At 40.5% G+C, this 19,804-nt stretch overlaps 1 protein-coding gene across 2 annotated transcripts in view; it reads left to right on the top strand.

The window, feature by feature from the left end:
* The window catches only part of ABCC11 (ATP binding cassette subfamily C member 11), a 66,862-nt gene extending 48,343 nt beyond the window's left edge, over positions 1-18,519 (top strand). For both annotated transcript variants that reach the window (XM_069082817.1, XM_069082816.1), the window contains exons 21-29: positions 1,912-2,049; positions 4,242-4,428; positions 10,630-10,719; positions 11,296-11,485; positions 12,179-12,338; positions 12,755-12,833; positions 13,074-13,187; positions 17,651-17,815; positions 18,122-18,519. In XM_069082817.1, coding sequence (XP_068938918.1) covers positions 1,912-2,049; positions 4,242-4,428; positions 10,630-10,719; positions 11,296-11,485; positions 12,179-12,338; positions 12,755-12,833; positions 13,074-13,187; positions 17,651-17,815; positions 18,122-18,205 — 1,207 coding nt within the window. In that variant the 3' untranslated portion in view covers positions 18,206-18,519. The remainder of the gene's footprint in view (positions 1-1,911; positions 2,050-4,241; positions 4,429-10,629; positions 10,720-11,295; positions 11,486-12,178; positions 12,339-12,754; positions 12,834-13,073; positions 13,188-17,650; positions 17,816-18,121) is intronic.
* Positions 18,520-19,804: the final 1,285 nt, after the last annotated feature.

Genomic DNA, 19,804 nt, shown 5'->3' on the forward strand with positions numbered 1-19,804 from the left:
AATCATCCTCAAAGTGACTTCAACTACTGCAAGTTTGTTGCACAATGTTATGTGGGCCCCCACTACTTCTTGAAAGCTCATTTAATCTATCCTTATTGGCTCATCTCATGTTCAACAGCATCTATTCTAAACCTTTCCTTTTCTTCTTTCAGTCTTAATTCCTCCTCCACTTCCTACCCTTACAGCAGATGAGCTAACCTCCTACTTCAATGAAAAGATTGGAGCCATCTGTCAGAAACTTCCTCAGTCCCCCTTCTTCTTCATTCCTCCAGTGAAAGATTGCCAGCATTGGCATCACCCACTCTCTCTTCCCCTTTGGTCATAAAAGAAGAGGTATCCCACTCGGTTAACTCTCTGCTTGTACCCTTGATGCCATTCTTCTCTACCTGTGCCAGGACCTTGCTTCCACAGTCCTGCTCTCATCCGTCTTCAATCTCCCTCTTCAGTGTCTCCTTCTTATTGGCTTACAAACAAGTCCAGGTCTCTCCAATCCTTAAAAACATTGCCCTTCGACCTCATCCCCCTCCCAGCCTCTCACTCTCCTCCCCTTCATTGCTAAATTTATTGTAAAAAGTTGTTTAAATTCATTGCTTCTACTTCAATACTGTCACACCCCTTTTCTTTAATTCTTACGAACAGGGCTTCCACCCTCACTATTCCACAGAAACTTCTTTCTGAGGTCGTCAGCAATCTCCTAATTATGAAATCAAATGATTTTTCTTTGGTCTTCATTCTCCTTCCTCTCTGTAGCTTCTGACACTGCTAACCATTTCTTCCTACTGATACTCATTCCTTCCTTGGCTTCAGAGATCCCTCTTTTTTCCTGATTCTTTAATATGGATGCTCTTCAGGGTCTATTCTTGGCTCTTTTCTTCCTTTATACTTTTGGCAATTTCATTCATTTCTGTGATTTTAGTTAACATTTCTATGCAGATGACTTACAAGTCCATTTTTATTCTGTGAGTTCCAGATTCATGTCTCCCACAAGAAGTCCTACCTTTAACTCTTATCTCTTATTGTCTTTCTTATGTACAGACTTGTTCTCATTTTTCTGCTTAACAAATTTTGGTGTCTTCCTACTTTATTTCACCTTAGTACCAAATTCAAAGTATTTAGAGCTAGAAAGGACTTCTGAGGTCATCCGAACCCCTTATTTTATAAAGGAGGAAACTGAGTCCAAGAGAGATAAAGGTAATTGCCCAAAGTCATATAGGAAATGTGTAGCAGAGCTGGGATTCAAAGTCAGGACCTCTAATGCCAAATATACATCCTCTTTCCACTATAGCATCTTGCCTCTCAATCCCCTTTGCCTGACATTTAAGGCCCACCATAATCATCATCAATAAAAAGGATCTGTCTGCTTTCTCTCTCATCAGTCCCCTCCATACTGGGTTACTTTCTGCTTCTTTCACACTCCCTCCCTTCCCCTTGCCTCTGTACCTTTCTTTCAACTTTTCCCTTATGCCTAGAATACTGTCTCTTCTCTTCACCTTTTGAATTCCAACCTATCACTTAAAGTCCAATGTAAATTCCTCTTCCTCCATGCAGCTTTTCCTGATTGTTTTGGTTATAATGATCTCCCTCTGACATCACATGGCTCTTTTTTTGTACCTCTCTTATAATGTGTATTAGCAATGATTGTGTTCTAACTCCTTACTACACTGTGAAAGCCTATGTCTTATCTAAACTATGTATCTTTTCCAGCACTAAGGCACAGTTATTTACATATAACAGGTGCTCGATAAATGTTGTTTGAATGAATAAGGGGGTTGGACTGAGATGAATGCTAATGGACCTACTGTCCCTACAGTGCTATGATTGATTCCATGATGCCAACGAAGGTAGTCAGGGGTATGCCTGGGAACATCATAAGTATAGAAAAATATGTAACCAATTCCTCTTATTCTTCAGGGCTTTCAAGAAGACCATCAATGTGATCAAGAGGCTAGAGAATTATAGCAGATCTCCATTCTTTTCTCATGTCCTTACCTCTCTGCAAGGCCTGAGCTCTATACATGTCTATGGGAGAACCAATGACTACATCCAGGAGTAAGTCCTTATAGATTTATTCCTGAGCCTGAGAAGTAGAGGTGGGGAGAAAATGGTAGAAACCTACATAGCCTTTTCCCCAGAACTATTATTTGATTAGATAGAAAGCCAATCTCAGAGTCAGGACAACTTAGGTTCAAGTCCCACCTATGAACATGTTAGCTGTGTGACCCTAGACAAGTCACTTAACCTCTTTTTGTTTCAGGCAACTATTGAAGACTCAGTAACAGAAATATGCACTGGTGGTGGTTGGGGGGGAGGGTGGGATTCCTCACCTGGAGTTCCCTACATTAATATAATCATATCTGGACCAAAAACATTTTTTTATTCTTCTACTCAAAATGTCCTCTAATACCATTTACCATAGTGTAGATGTGACCCTGGATTCCTGAAGATTCTGCCAGAAGAACATAAGTTCTGGCAGGTTCTCTTGAACTAGAAAAGTTTTGAGTAGAGGGCCTGGTGTCTACCTGAGTCTGTCATCAGAGGGCCATCCTCGCCACATTTGGAGAGGCTCACTATTCAGGGGGTTGGTTACAAATGAATGAGATTTTTGGTCACAGCCCATGACGACCATTTCTGAAGGAGGGCTAGTGGCAACAGTGGAGGAACAACCCATAAGGATGAGACCTGGAATCCTGTTAAGTGTTGAAGAAGTGCCTTTTGGTCTGTCCCTAGAATCACAGATTCTTAGAGCTGGAAGGGACCTCAGAAGTCATCTATCCTTCCTTGAGATATTAACTCTGCCTCTATAACATCTCAGAAAAAAAAATGGTCCTCTAGTCTCTGGTGGAATAGTTCCAGGTGATGAGCTCAATTCTTCATGGGACAACCTATTTCACTGTTATACAACTCTGATTGTTAGAAAGTAGGGTATCTAATAAGGACTTACATTCTGACAAAAATAATGGGAAATGACATTCCACTAAATGAGAGCGTTCTTTTCTGTAGTTGGCCCCTGCCCTTCTACTTTACGCCATTGCTCTCTAAATGTCAGTTCTCCCAATCCTGGGACTTTCATTCCCACATGGGCTAGTTATAATCAGGGAATGAGTATCCACTACATACAGAGGTATGCTGGGTGTTGTAGTGCTGTTGAAAGGAAGGAAGTAACACAGCCCTTGATTTCAAAGAACCCACAATCCCCTGAAGATGTTAAAGAGAATACAGAACACAGAAACAAAAGAATGGATTCATACCCAATTCCAGACATACAAAGGCACACTGGTGGTTCTTTTATCTGGCAATTTGTAAACCAGAATTCAATATTAACCACACACCTAAATATAATACTTGATGCCCATAATAATGAAGAAAGAAGAAAAGGTATTCAATGTAGAGGGTTAAAAATATTTTATTGTTTTCTCATTCACTGAAAAAGGGTAACCTGTGTGTGCTGTATATGATATTTCTCATTTAACCACACTACTTAGATGATATTAATATAAATACATTTATATAGTATTTTAAAGTTTATAAAACTTACAAGCACAGATAAGCTGTGCAAGCATTATTGACCCTCATTTCTCAGACAAAGAAACTGAGGTTCAGAGAGGGACTGAAGTTGGGACTTGAAATCATGGTACTGACTCTGTAGACAGATGACAGAAACAAATTCTACTCTTGATGCTTATTAGCTGTGTGACCTTTAGTAAGTCACTTAATTTTTCCAGGTGTCAGCTGTTCCTCATTTATAAATAAGGGTTGTTAGTTTAGATGGCTTCTGGGTGACCTTTGGCTTATTTTTCTTTATCTGTAAAATGAATGTTGGACTAAATGAACTCTGATGCCCTTACCAGTTTTAAAACTTGGAACCTGAGATCCTAGTCTCCTGTCTTAAAGACCAGTGATTTTCTCACTACACGCCTCCTTAACCAGAATATCTGGTTGCTTAACTCTGCCAGATAATAAAGTGCTTATTGTACACAGATGAGTGTGAAGTCAGTACCTGGATACCCAAAGACTAGATGGCTATTCTGGAAAGGCTTCATGGTAGAGATTTTCTCAAACAGTGTGTTGGAGGTGGGGAGGGCTGTGGTTTGGCAGACAAGGGGTGGGAGGGCTTGATGTATTCACAAACTCAGAGATGGGAGTGGGTGAGTTGTGAGCAGGAGATGGTATCACAGAAAATTTTTGGAGATGGATTCAATTTGCATGATTATCACTCCTAGAACACCTCTATCTCGTTCTAGATTCAGAAGGCTCACAGATCACCACTGTAACTACGTAATACTGTTTGTGTCTGCAACACGTTGGATTGCATTGAGACTCGAGCTCCTAACCAACCTGATGACTCTAGCAGTGGCCTTGTTTGTGGTTCTGAATCCTTCTGCTATAGACTATTCCTATAAAGCCATGGCCATGAGCTACGTCCTTCAGGTGAGCCTGGTGGTACATTGTTCTCCTTGGCTCTGTGCTTGGTATGTATGGCTGGGGTAGAAACTCATTATGGACTTGAATTTAGCTTGATCTATTGCACTGATTGACACCTTCCTGGTTTAAGGGGCTTATTGTGTATTGGGGGAGAGAGGGGTCTTGTGGAGACAGTCAAAAGCAGAAAGTTTCTTCTGAAGTAGTGTGAACATAATCAAGTCAAGATCAGTAAATGGGAACAATGATTTGGTAGAACTGAGGGGCCAGGGGTGTGAGGCAGTGTCTAAAACAGAAGCAGGGACAAAATCTTTAATCGACTTGTTTTTCAGTCATCCCCAACTCTTTGTGACCCTATTTGGGGTTTTCTTGGCAAAGATACTGGGGTGGTTTGCCATTACCTTCTCCAGATCATTTTACAGATGAAGAAACTGAGGCAAACAGGATAAAAGTGACTTGCCCAGGGTCACACAGCTAATAAGTGTCTGAGGCCAGATTTGAACTCAGGACGATGAGTTTTTCTGACTCTAGGCCAACACTCTCTCCACTCTGCCACCTAGCTGCCCTCAGACAGAATCATAAATCACAATAATGTCTGGGGTAGGGATGGTGATGAAGATTCTGAGAGGTGAAGTCCTATGGTCAAGTGTCTGTAGTTCAATTGCCAAGGAAGGCAACAAAGCTTCAAGTTGGAGAAAGTCTTCTCTCTGCTGTAATCATTTGTTCTGTGAACATGCATGTATCAATGTTCTTGTTTTAAACAGCTGGCTACTACCTTTAGTCTGCTGCCTTTGAACACTGTCCAGATGGAGGGCTCCTGCCCCAGATGCTTTTGTTATTCTCAGTGGCAATGGCTTACTCTAAGTGGCAGTAGACAGACAGGTGGTGAGGGGGTGGGGTCCAGGACCCTGTCTCTCTCTACTCCCATGACATTCCTTAGCAGATGCGCTTGACTCTGATGATTAAAATTATAGGGATCTAAAGCCCCTTGTTATTTGTACTCTGATTAATAACAAACGGACTGGTAATCATCCATCTGAAATGTCATAGCCTTGACTGCATGGCTGTGGATTCTGTCTCCTGCTGTTTCAGCCAAATTTCAACATTTTCCTTCTCTAATAGGGAAATTATGCTATGACTATAAAAAGAACTACCAGTCTGGAGAAAAAGAAGAACCCCAAGTTGTTTCAAGAATTGTCAAGTCTCAGCATTAGCAGGGACCTCAGTGGCTATCTAGTTCAATCTACATCTGAAGCAGTCTCTTCTGCGTTCCCAATCTACTTTGCCTGTGCTCAAAAAGCTCCTCCTGCTCAAGTCTTATCCAGTCTAAACAAACACAACTCCTTCAAATAATACTCCTAGGGCAGGATTCAAAGGATTTACTGCCCTGGTTGCATCCTCACTCCACCTTTCTTGTATGCCCTAAAGCTTATTAATGGCCTTTCTAAAATGTGATACCTAGCATCCTTCACAGTCAATTACCTTCCTACTTCTGGATATGACCTCTCTTCATTTAGTGTAAGATTACATTGATGTTCTGGGCTTCCACATCACACAGTTGAACCATACTGAGCTTTCAGTCCGCCTAGACTCCTCCCCCCTGGACCTTTTTCAAATGAATTAGTGTATAGCCATACTTCTCCAAATGAAGTTGGAGTTTTGAACCCAAGTATAATATTTTATATTTTCACTTTAAAATTTTATCTTTCTAGATAAGAGGGCTCATTGCGTCATAGATTTAGAGCTGGAAAGGACCTCAAAATCCATGTGATCTTATCCCTTCATTTTACAAATGAGAAATTGAGTGGAAGAGAGGTTAAGTGACTTGTCTAAAGTCATGTAGATCCTGTCAGCTAGGATTTGAATCTAGTTTTTTTAAAGTATAAGTCCAGAACTCTTAATGTTTGGCTCAGTGTTCTATCCTACTGAGGTCTTTTTAGATCCTGACTCTTCTATGTTAGTTTTATCTCCAAACTCTGTGTCATCTATAAATTTCATAGACACGACATCATTGACAAAAATGTTAAATAGCAAAGAGCCAAGAACAGAAGAGAGAGACCTCTTTCCAAGCTGATATTAAGCCCCTTAATGACTTCCCTTTGGGTCCAATCATTTAACCATTCCCAAATCTTGCTAACTATATTACTGGCTAGTCCACATCTCTCTACCTTGCCTGCAAAAGTAGAGAGTGTGAAAGACTTTATGCTCTACTAAATTTGCTAATGCTTTGCTAAAACATTTTAAAGCTATATTTATAGAATTCTCCTTATCTATCAGACAACATTTATTTAGTAAGCTATTAGTACATGCCAGGCACTCCTTGAGGAGTTTACATTCTAATGGAAAAGACAAGTACATATATAACTACATATACCACGAACATTAAAAATAAATACAAAGATATACAAAGTAGTTAAATACATGATATTTTTGGAAGGAGGGCAATGGCAGTTGAGGGCATCAGGAAAAGCTTCCTGCAGAAGGTGGTACTTGAGCTGCACCTTAAAGGAAGAGAAGGACTCTGTGAGACACAAGGAAGGAGTTAAGGCATTCTAGGTATGTTGGATGGCCAGTGCAAAGGCACAGAGATGGAAAGGTAGTGTTATGCACAGAGAACAAAGAGATAGCTAGTCTTGTCTGTAGTAGTGTAGTAGTCTGTAGGTGCAGTGAATAGAACCTAAGTTTCCTCATCTTTAAAATGGGGGCTAATTTTTAAGGTTCTTCCTAATGCTAATATTTTAAAGGGTTGAGTAGCTGGGAGAGCAGCCATAGCTTATCTTGAAAGGGAAGAGTCCTTTTGCCCTAGTATGAGTCCTGCCCTCTCTTCTTGGTCCCAGGAAGACCTGAGTTCAAATCTGGCCTCAGACACTTAACACTTACTAGCCGTGTGACCTTGGGCAAGTCACTTAACCCCAATGCCCAAACTTCTCCCCTCCTCCCCAAAAAAAGAAAGAAAGAAAGAAAGAAAAAGAAGAGTGTAGGAGGGACAGTAAATGTATACAGAGGTTGGAAACATAGGTTGGAACCAGATTGTAGAGGGCTTTAAAAGCTAAAGAGAGGAGGAGTTAATATTTTATCGTTAAGAGAACAGGAATAGGAAGCCACTTAGAGTTGCTCAATTAAGGGAGTCAAACATATGAAATTAAGAAAATCATTTTGGTGATGGTGAATAGGATGATTTGGAATGAGGAAAGAATTGAGGCAGGGAGATCAATTAGGAGCCTGTGCAATAGTCTAGGCAGGAGGTTATAGGGGCCTAACCTAAAATGTAGCTATGTGAATGCAGAGAAGAGGTAAGATGTAAGAGATGTTGTGGAGGCAGAAACAGCAAAGTCTGTTAACTAATTAACTAACTGACATGTAGGATGAGGGATAATATTGAGAAATAGCAGAAGACTAGAACAGTGATGATGCCTTTGACAAACAGGGAAGTTTGGAAGGGTGTCGGCAATAGGTAATGTGAGGCTAAAACTCAAGGCTGAGACTGAGGCTATCTATCTATCTATAGATAGATCTGAGAGTCAGCTGCAAAGAGATGATAATCAAACCCATTGGAACCAATGAGGAACAATTGCAGTGAAGGAGCATGATATGAGCCAGTAAAGGAGAATGAGAAGGAAGAGTGGTCAGACAAGCAGGTGGTGAAGCAGGAGTCTAGGGGGAAGGCAGGATTCTCAGTAGAGACAGGGAAATGTGGTAGAGGAATAGACTTATGGAGGCTAAGAGGAGAGGAAGATGATGAGTTCTCTTGAGTTTGATGTCTATGGGATATCCAGTTTGACGTGTCTTATCAGGAACTGGTGATGTAGGACTGAAGCTTGGAAGGGACTGAACAGTATGTATAGATCTGGAAGTCATCTGCACAGAGATGGCAATTCAACAGTTGGGAGCTTATGGGGTCACCAAATGAGAAAATATAGAAAAGAGGAGATAGTCCTGGAAGAGCCTTGTTGTACACCCAAGGTTAAGGGGACAGATATGGACAATGAGCCAGCAGAGGGCACAGAGAGACTGAGATCCTGTCCCACAGTGTAGTGCTTTCTCTAAAATGCTACATAAAACTAATTCTCTTTTTTCTTTTAATTCCCAGTTTCCCACATTGTAATCCCTTGTTCTTGTTCTGATTTATCTGGGCCTCTTTCATAATAGCTAGTTTTTTGTAGTGCTTTAAAGTTTGTAAAATGTTTTACAAATATTATCCTATTTTATCTTTACAACCACCCTGAGAGTTAGGTGGTGTTATTATCCCCATTTTACAGCTGAGAAAACGAAGGCAGACAGAGTTCAGGTTATTTGCCCAGGTCACAGCTAGTAAGGTGTCTGAGACTGGATTTGAACTCAGGTCTCTGACTCTAGGTCTCATGCTTATCAACTCAGCACTTGCACAATTAGTACACAGTTTCAAAGAATCTTAGTGAAGGAAGGGCCCTTCGAGGTTACCTAAGCAGAAATCCCCTCACTATGACATCCCTGACAAATGATCATGCATGTGTCATGATAGGCCTGGGAGCATGGAGCTTCAGCCAGCAGGAACTTATTCTGCTTTTGGATAGTACTAAGCATTAGGGAATTTTTTTTTTCTTACATTAAGCCAAAATATCCTCTAGATTTCGCTACTTTCCCCCATTTTCCCTGATCCTGTCTTCAGAGGCCAGGCTACCCAAGTCAAATCTTTCTTCCACATGACAGCTCTCCAAATACTTGAAGACAGTGCCTATATCCCTGCTAAGTCTTCCCTTTTTCAGACATCTTTGAATTGATCTTCATATGGCATGGTCTTCAGTCTCTTCACCATCCTGGTCACCATTCTCTGGATGACAGCAACAGAGGAGTCTGTTTGTCCTCCCGGAGTGTGTGTGGAGGATGTGATAACAGTATCTCCCTCCTAACACCTCTCAGTAGGATAGTGATAGTACATGTGACCTCACTGGAAGAGGGAACACCTAGGTAAGGAAATTCCTATGCATGCAGCTTGATACCTTTTCTGTTTGCCTTAATCCTGCGGAGAAGGAAATGGTAAACTATTCTAGTATCTTTGCCAAGAAAACCTCATGGACAGTACTGGGGTGCCGTGGTCCATGGGGTCACAAAAAGCTAGACACAAGTGAACAATAACAATAACACAACTGAGCAACCAATAGCTAAGAGATCTGCCTCTGATCATATTTGTTCTATATGAACTGCACACAATGCCCTAATAAGGGCATAGTTCAGGCTCAGGAGGAGTCCCAGAGAAGAGACAAGGGAGGCTCTCAGCTGTAAGGAAGAGGGCTTTTCCCTCTCTCTTCAAGAAACATGCTTCCCAATTTGGAGTCTGTTGAGGATAGAGCTGAGCACTCTGTCTTGTCCCAGGAACTCCAAGGTTGCCTCTGCCCCTGAGAGGGTAATTCACAAACTATTCTCTGGAATGTGTGGTGCTTTATCTCCACTTGGTTTGGAGTCTGTTTTCTCCGAGATCTATTTTACTCTTAGAGGAAAAGAATTCAGTGTCCTCACGTGCTCCTGTTCCACCCTGCCTATTGGCTTTAGAGCACGCACAAAACGGGCATCACAGAGAAGCAACACACACTCATATACAGACACTAGAGAGACCGACATTCACCCGCTCCATACTCATGACCACACAGGTATGAACACACTGTACATATTCATACCTACCCATAGCCACACCTTCCTGAGGCGTGCATTCACAGGTCCACACATGCCTGTCTACATGATGTGCACACAGAAAGCTCTTCCCATATATCTTATGCCGTTTCCCCCATCATCTGACCTGAGCTCCCTCCTATTCCAAAACAATTTCCATGATCCTGAGTCTCCTGTTCATTTTGGAGAAGGCTGTCAAACTTCTTCTCTCCTGACTTTATCCAGCCTTCAAAGCCCAGCTCCATCTCTGCCATGAAGCCTTCTACACCCCATTTAATCTGGGGACCTTAATTTCATAAGAAAAAAATGAAAAGAATATCTGAATCTCAATGGTGCTTTTTACTTTCTATGCAATCTTGGGCAAGTCACTATCATCTTGAGGCTGCATTTTTTTTTCCCCTAATCTGTAACATAACAGAATTGGAATAGATGCCTTCTCAGCTCCTTCCCTCTCTGAAATCCCATGATTCTCCCTCAGGAGTGTGGAATGGTAGGGTATCCCATCCCGACCTGTGTAGGACTTACATTTACAACTTACAGTGTGGCATTTCTTCTTGATTCCAGCTGGCTGCAAATTTCCAGGCTTGTGCCAGACTGGGTTCAGAAACAGAGGCCAGGTTTACTTGTGCAGAGAGGATACTACAGTACATGAAGGTAGGGGATACAATGTAGACAACTACTATGTGATCTTTTTTAAATGTCAGTCAGTCAACCAGCATTTATATATAAAAGGAGGTAAAAGTAGTCTTGGCCCTTCACCAGCTCTCCTTGCTCCCACCTTCCCCATCCTAGTGTCCAGCATCTTGGGGCCCCTACAGTTATAAAGATTTTAATTTAGTCTCCTTTTTGTGTCCCCCGCCCCCACCCTCATCCAAACTAACCCATTCTGAATGCTATTCTCTCTGGGTTTAGCTAACTGCCTGGAGGTTGTGGGCATTGATGGCTTAAAATCCAAGAAAGTAAATCTGTTCTAATAGGCTACTGTGTTATCTTTTCAGGTAATTATCACACCCCCAGCCAGTCAAAATGCATATATCGCCAGCAGGCCACAATGAGTAATTTTTACTTGTGGGGATTGCTGGCTGTTAGGGGAAATATTGGTGGGAGGTGTAGAGGAATCTTTCAGCACCTCCTAAATCACAATTATAACAGTTGACCAGGGGCTACCACCCCTGGGATAGGAAGAAGGGGATTATAACAATCACTTTCTTTTTCTTTTAAAAAATAAAGCTGTCTATTCCTGAGTCGCCTTTACACATGAAAGGGGTGAGCTGCCCCCCAGGCTGGCCACAGAAAGGGCAAGTAACCTTCAAGGATTATCAGATGAGATACAGAGACAATACACCAATAGTTCTCAATAACATCAACGTGACCTTTCACAGTCAAGAAATCGTGGGCATCGTGGGAAGAACAGGCTCAGGTGAGGGATCCCCCAGAGACCTTGCTGCCCACATCCTTTGTGAATCCACAGATTGTTGAGGGGTAAAAGTCAGCATCTGTTGGACGCTCCTTGGTTACTTCTTACTTTCTCTCCTTATTTCATAGAGTTACAGAACAAGAGAAAAGGAACTTGAAACAAGGAAAGGGACTTGAGAGAACCTTTTGTTCACCGCCTCCTTTTGCAGAGGAGGAGAATGAGGGCCAGAAAGGTGATATTAAGTGACCAAGGTCACATGGCTTGTGAGTGGCAAAGCCAAGACCAGAATCCAGGTGTTTTCTACAGTATAGGTCATGCTGCTTCTGCTTCTTGACTAAATACTTACTACCCTCCTACAGTGTAAATGCCACAAGGTCAGGGCCCCTGCCTTATTTAAATTTCGACTCAACACACACTGATAACAATATCACATACTTAGTAAGTTGTTAATAGTTCTTTTTTTTTTAAACTGAATTAACTATTTGTTGAATTAAAACTATGAGCTAGTACAGATCTAATGAAACAACCAATTCTTGCCCTCTAGTGCCCACAAATAAAGTGGATAGTTCAGCAGTTAAGGTTTCCCTGTGGAGTTGGCTATCTGGGTCACTGTGTGGGCTTGGGTTTCCAACAAGAGCCAATGAAGGGCTTCAGCACGAAGTAATAACAGTATTACTTTATTCCTCACTCCTGCAGGAAAGTCTTCTTTGGCAGTGGCTTTATTCCGGCTGGTGGAGCCTGCTGCTGGCAGTATCTTTATTGACAACATTGACATCTGTAGCCTTGGCCTAGAGGATCTGCGGTCCAAGCTATCAATCATCCCTCAAGATCCTGTCTTGTTATCGGGCACCATAAGGCAAGATGTTTTTCATGCTGACTGAATCCTAGAATATCAGAGCAGGAATTTGATTTAATTTAGCAAGCATTTATTTAGCACCTCAGTGCCAAACACTCTTCTGGGTGCTGGAGATATAAAAGCAAAAAGGTTTACATCCTATTAGGCTTAGAGGGCACCATCACAGAAAGCATCTGTGGAGGAGGAAATTTAATTCCAGAAAAGGGGAAGCCAGGACTAGAATCCAGGTTTCCCAGTCCAGTTCTGTTTCCACTACATTCTGTGAGCTTCCCTCAGGAGAATGTTTATAGTATTGCACAAGGCAAATGAACAAATGAACCACATCTGAGATAACTGATCTAACAGTCTATGAGTGGCTTTTTTTTTAACATGCTTCATTGATATTGTTGAAAGAGTATCTCCTTGTTGTATGGCAGGTTCAACTTAGACCCCTTTGAAAATTACACCGATGAACAAATCTGGCAAGCTTTGGAAAGGACATTCTTGACTAAGACAGTGAGTAACTACAAACATCAAAATCTGTATTTTTAAACAAATGAACTGCTCTTCTTTGGAAAATTTGAGAGGGTTTGTTGTGGTCTGACTTAAACTGCCTTTCTGGAAGACGCTTTCAGGACAAGCCAAATTATGTCCAGATGGCAGTGAATATATAAACAAAGGCTAGATGAGGCAGAGTCTTCTGCCTCTCTTTCTGAGGGTGGTCCTCAGAGTAACACTTGTATCTTTGTGTGGCAGATCTCAAAACTCCCAGAAAAACTGCTAGCTGAAGTTGTGGAAAATGGTGGAAACTTCTCTGTTGGGGAAAGGCAACTTCTCTGCATAACTAGAGCTCTCCTGCGTAATTCTAAGGTAAGGAACAAGCAAAGAAGGACCACAGGCTCATAACCAGAGCTAGAAAAGACACTTGAGGTCTTCTTCTTCAGCCCCCTTAATTTTACATTTGAGAAAACTGAGACCCAGAAAGGTTAAGTAACTTGCCCATATGATCTATGTTAGTGACAGAACCCAGATTCAAACCTTGACTCTTTGACAACAAATCTAGCACGCTTTGGAGCAGATATTCCAAATTTCCTCTACTGAAGTAGAGCCAAGATGGTGAAGTAGCAGGAAGTCTGACCAAGCTCTACCCCACACTTCTTTTTCTTTCTTTCTTTTTTTTTTTTTTTGAGCAATTGGGGTTAAGTAACTTGCTCAAGGTTACACAGCCAGGTGTTTCTGGGTGTGGTGCTAAGTATCAGAGCCCGGATTCGATCCCAGGTCATCCCGACACTGGGGCCGGTGCTCTTACTCGCTGAGCCACCTGGCCACCCCTAAGGAATTGGGGTTAAGTAACTTACTCAAGGTTACATGGCCAGGTGTTTCTGGGTGGGTGCTAAGTGTCTGAGCCCAGATTCGATCCCCCAGGTCATCCTGACACTGGGGCTGGTGCTCTTACTCGCTGTGCTACCTGGCCGCCCCTACCCCACACTTCTAAACAGATTTAGTAAATGCATCAGACTGAGTCTTAATTAGAAAATAAAAAAGCAAAACAAGATAGTTTTTATAAATTAACTGAAAGCACTAGAGAAGAAAAGGGAAGACAAATACGAGATATGAAGAAATAATCTGAAAGGTAATTAACAGTTTGGCAGATGAGGTATAAAACCTTACCCAATTAACAAACTCCCTGAAAATGGGAATGGATCAAATAAAAGATAACAACTACATGAGACTGAAAAAAATGGAAGAAAATGTGAGCTATCTTATAGTACAAATAACCGAACTAGGTGAAATAATTTTTAAGTATCATTGGTTTGCCTGAAAGCCACAGCCAAAGCAAAGCAAACAAATAAACAAAAGAGAGCCTAGACATCATATTTCAATAAACCACAAAAGAAGACTGCCCAGATCTCTTAGAATCAGAAGGCAAAGTAGAAACAGAATCCTCTAGCCATCTCCTTAAATAGACTCCCCAAAGAAAACTCCCAGGAACATTAGAGTCCAAATGCAGAGCTTCCAGGTCAAAGAAAGTATTTTGCAAACAGCCAGAAAGAAAGAATTTAAATACAAAGGAGCTACAAGTAGGATCACATATGATTTAGCATCCACCACTATCAAGGAGCAGAGAATTTGAAATATCACAATCCAGAAGGCAAAGAATATGAGTGTCCAGTCAGGAATAATGTATTCAGCAAAACTGAATATAATCCTATCAGAGAAAAAAACATGAAGCTCTAATCAAGCAGAAAACTTCCAAGCATTTCTGAAGAAAAGAACACTGCTACACAGAAACTTTGAAATGCAAACACAGGAGTCAAGAAAAACATTTAAAAAGGTACCATGAGGGGCAGCCAGGTAGCACAGTGAGTAAGAGCACCGGCCCCAGAGTCAGGATGACCTGGGATCGAATCTGGGCTCAGACACTTAGCACCACACCCAGAAACACCTGGCTGTATAACCTTGAGCAAGTTACTTAACCCCAATTGCTTAAAAAAAAAAGGTACCATGAATGATCATAAGGGATTAAACAAGGATACACAGTTTACATTATAATGTGGGAAGATAATACATGTGCCCCTTCAGATCCCAATCATCACAAGGGGTCATAGGAGGAATTAGACAGAAGGTTTGGGGTAGGTTTTTATTGTCTTAAAAGAAGAAAGGAAAGGGAAAGAGCAATACATCAGAGAGAAAAAAAAGGAAGAAAAGGATGGGGAAAATCTCTCATATTTGGGGTATGCAAATAGAAGTTTATACAAACAAAGGAGGGAAAGGTGAGGGGAGCATGCAACAATTGAAACGCTCTCATCTAACTGGAAGAAGAAGGGAAGAATACATAAGCACAATTGGGTACAGAAAGATATTTCACTCAGAGAAATAAGAAGGAAAGGGGAGGACAAAAGGAAGGGAAGAAGAAGGGCAGATTAAGGGAGGGATCAGTCCCAAGCAAAACAAACTAAGGATGCATAAAAATGTTTCTAGAATCTTTTTGTAGAAACTGAAGGGATGCCCCTCAATTAGGCAATGGTGGAACAAGCTATGATATATTAATGTGATGGAATACTGCTGTGTGGTAGAAAATGATAAAGGGGATGATTTCAGAGAAACTTGGGAAGACTTGCAGGAATTGATTTTGAGTGAAGTGTGAAGAAACAGAACAATTTTTACAATAATATTATAAAAAACAACTCTAAAGACTTGGGAACTCTGATCAATGCAATGATTAATCATGATTCCAGAGCACTAATGATGAAACAGGCTACTGATCCCCATAGAGAGGTCATGGATTCAGAGTACAGATTGAGACATTTTTTTTTTTTGGACTTGGCCAATGTGAGAATTTGTTTTGCTTGATCATACATGTTTGAAAGGGGGATTTTTGTTTTTATTATTTTTTGAGGGGGGAGGAAGAGAAGGCTGACTCTTGTTTGTTAAAAAATATTAATTAAAAAAGAACTGTCATTAGGAGATGAAAGAGCTGGTTGTCTTCTGAAAAGATATTCTCTTTCCAACTTTTTAAGAGTCTTTAATACTTAAACATTTTTTTTCATCTGTGTATCTGCCTTCTTTTCTTATCTGATCAGAATTGCTAAATCCGTCCAAATTCTCCAATCTTTATATAGAAATGTTAAGATGAATTATTTGCCTGTAATAATAACAGTAATTAATTTGAGATTGTTTCACCAGCTATGGTTTCATCAGTAATAGGACTGGTGTGGAAACTCACTCCACTGATGGAGATCAAGTCTTCTTTAATTTACAGTTTAAGATATTTTGTGGGGCCACTGATATTAAGTGACCAGACCATGGCAATACAGCTCATATCTGTCAGGACTAGTACTTGAACCCAGGTCATCCTAACTCCAAGACCAGTCCTCCATCCACTATACCACTCTGCCTCTCAATAATTTGTTATTATAACAATGTGATAATAATAATAATCATTTGAATTTTCCATGTTATATATTTTTTGCACAACTTTTTGTTATACTTTTCTCATTTGGGCTCCACTAACATAGGTAGAGATTATTACATTATTTTATTATATTGTTACATATACATATAAATGTATATAATACATACATTACATTATTACACCATTTCACAAGTAAGGAAACTGAGGCATGTTTTCCCCAAGGTCCAGGGCAGAATCCAAACCTAGGTCTCTGTATTTGTAATGCAGTATGCATTTCACTTTATGACACTTGGCACTAAGCAGGATTCTATGTTAGTTTCTTCCAGCACCCCACCCCAACTTGTGGTTGTGGTTCCTTAGGGCATGAAGTGACACAGCTGATGATGTAAGCATTTGGCACAGCCTTATTCATTGACAGCCAACCAAGAATGGATCAGTGTGCACTCTGAGCCAAAATTCATATTGTTGATAGCTGCAGGGATATAACAGTTATATACTGTTAGGTATGTCCCAAAGCACAGTAGGAACTGTCCCCTCCAAAGAAACCCATACATACACATTTTTCTTACAGTCCATGACCCTATTCTTCCCATGCTGACACAGAACCTGTACTCTGGGTATGAATAATTCACCTTTAAAATATGGATCTGCCTTTGTGTTAAAGGTGGAAATGTTATATGAACACTAATGGAGAAAGGTCATTGCTGATTGGCAATGTCAGAGAAAATGTAAAAGGAATAACATTTAGGTTGTCTTCAAAGTTAGGTGGATCAACAGGCCAAGTGGAGAAGGGGGCACATTCCATACATAGAATACTGTTAGCAAAAGCATGGGAGTAGGAAAATACAGGGAGTATTAAGAGGACAAAAAATATTCAAGTTAGGCTGGATTATAAAGTACATGGAAGAAACTGGAAATGTAGAGTGGTACTGGGTTTTGTCATCTCTGAATGCCAGGTGGAAGAATTTGAACTTTATTCAGCAGGCACTAAGGAACTAATGAAGATTCCAGAGCAAAAAATTAATATGATAATTTATTTGCATAGGGAAGGTCTAAATTTTTCCTTTTATATAAATTTAGATAAAAAGAAGAAAGTTTGCTTTGGGGACATTTTAAATCCCAGGGGCTTTGCTTTTTGGTTAGCTCTAAGTGGTCTAGTGGATAGGGCACTGGGCCTGGATTTAGAAGACCTGAGCTGAGAGCCAGCCTCAGATATTTACTAGTTGTGTGACCCTGGGCATGTCATTTAGCTTTTTTATAGCACCTATCACCCAGGGTCATTGTGAGGATCAAATGAGATAATATTTTTAAAGCACTTAGCACAGTGCCTGGCCCATTAAGCATTAATAAATGCTTATTCTCTTCTCCTTCCCTAGGTCTGGGTTCTAACTATGTTTTTCTACTTCTCCATTACTAGATCATATTAATAGATGAAGCTACTGCCTCCATCGATATGGACACTGATGCCTTGATCCAGCACACAATTCGAGAAGCATTCTGTGGTTGTACAGTGCTGATCATTGCACATCGCATTGCAACTATCCTGGACTGTGATCGCATCCTAGTTATGGACAATGGAAGGGTATAAAGAACTTCCTGGGACCAGGAAGAGAGGGCAGGACTCATACTAGGGCAAAAGGGCTTCTTCCCTTTCAAGATAAGCCATGACTGCTCTCCCAGCTACTCAACCCTTTAAAATATTAGCATTAGGAAGAACCTTAAAAATTAGCCCCCATTTTAAAAATGGGAAAACTGAGGCATTTAACAGGGAACACTAAATTGCACAGTGAGTTAGTGGCAGGGTCAGGACTTGAACCAATACTTCCTGACTGTCAATCCAGTATTCTTCCCTACTCACTAATTTTTTTCTCACTCTCCTATTTTGTAGGTGTTGGAGTATGACAAACCTGAAGTCCTACTGCAGAGACCTGATTCAGCTTTTTCAGCTTTGCTGGCAGCACAGAAAACATAATTAGAGCAGTGGTGTATGGGAGAGTTCCAGGTGGATCTGGAGGTCAGAGATGGACCAGCATAACCACTTGGCTCTGAGACTCTCAAGTCCCCAGACCACATAGAGATACTGCTATAAGTACTTTGATGAACTCACTTTATCCAGAGATCCAGACCATGTCAGCATTTGAAGACCATGTCCTTAGAACAGGATGGGCACGTTTTTTTCCTCCATTTAAAAAAATTCCATACTTAACAAACACCAAACAAATGAGCATTTCCATATATGATATGGAAAGGGAAAAGTTTGTATGTTAAACTGTGAATCTCTATTATGTAGAGAGCTTGCTTTTCTTTTTAAGGATACAATAAACAACAAATAACTTGCAAGTTTCTTGCCAATCTGTAATTCTTTCTGGCCTTCTTTCCCTTCTCTTCTCATTTTGTGTGGGGGTTAGGGGAGAAGAGAAGAAAATCCTATCACCCATTTACTTCTCTCTTCCAATTCAACTTCTGGGCCCCTTCCAAAAGTTGAAGGAAAAAGAAAAAAAAAACTTCGTAACAAATAGACACAGTGAAGAACACAAATTTTAACATTTTTCACATCTAAAAATGAGCATCTCATTTTGCAACTTGAGTTCAGCACTTCTCTGTCAGGAGATGGGGTAGCATGCTTCATCATCAGTCCTCTGAAATTGTGGTTTGCCATTGCCTAAAAGAGGCTTTTGTCATATCCTCAAAATGTCGGTATCTTGTCTCACTGTTTAATTATCTTTGACCCACAAATTCTTTAGGATTGAGTTATTTAGTCTCTAATACTTTAAAAAATATATTTTATTTGTTTTTAGTTTTCAACATTCATTTCTATAAGATTTTGAGTTCTAAATTTCCTCACTCCCTTCGCTGCAATCTCCCCAAGATGGTATGCAATCTGATAAAGGCTATATACATGTACAATCATATTTCCATATTAGTCATGTTATAAAGAGGAATTAGAACCAAAGGGGAAAACCACAAGAAAGGACAGAGAGAGAGAGAGAGAGAGAGAGAGAGAGAGAGAGAGAGAGAGAGAATAGTATGCTTTGATCAACATTCAGACTCCATAGTTCTTTCTCTGGAAGTGGATAGCATTTTCCATCATGAGTCTTTTGGAATTGTCCTAGATCCCTGTATTGCTGAGAAGAGTTAAGTCTATCAAAATCAGTCATCGAAAAATGGTGCTGTTTCTATGTACAATGTTCTCCTAGTTCTGCTCAATTCACTCAGCATCATTTCACGTAAGTCTTTCCAGGTTTTTCTGAAGCTCACCTGCTCATTGTTTCTTATGGAACAATAGTATTCCATTACATTCATATACCACAACTTGTTCGAACATTTCCCAATTAATGGGCATCCCCTCAGTTTCCAATTCTTTGCCACCACAAAAAAAGCTGCTATAAATATTTTTCTACATGTAGGACCTTTTTCCCATTTTTATTTTTTAAAAGATTTATTTATTTATTTTTAGTTTTCAATATTCATTTCCACAAGATTTTGGTTACAACTTTTTTCTCCCCATCTTTCCCCTACCCTCCACCCCAAAATAGTAAGCCTAATCTGTTCTTTATTATATCCTCCCCCA

The sequence above is a fragment of the Petaurus breviceps genome, unplaced genomic scaffold (assembly GCF_028583685.1).
Source record: "Petaurus breviceps papuanus isolate PSGF00001 unplaced genomic scaffold, PetGlider_PUasm1.0 171, whole genome shotgun sequence".
NCBI classification, from domain to species: Eukaryota; Metazoa; Chordata; class Mammalia; order Diprotodontia; family Petauridae; genus Petaurus; species Petaurus breviceps.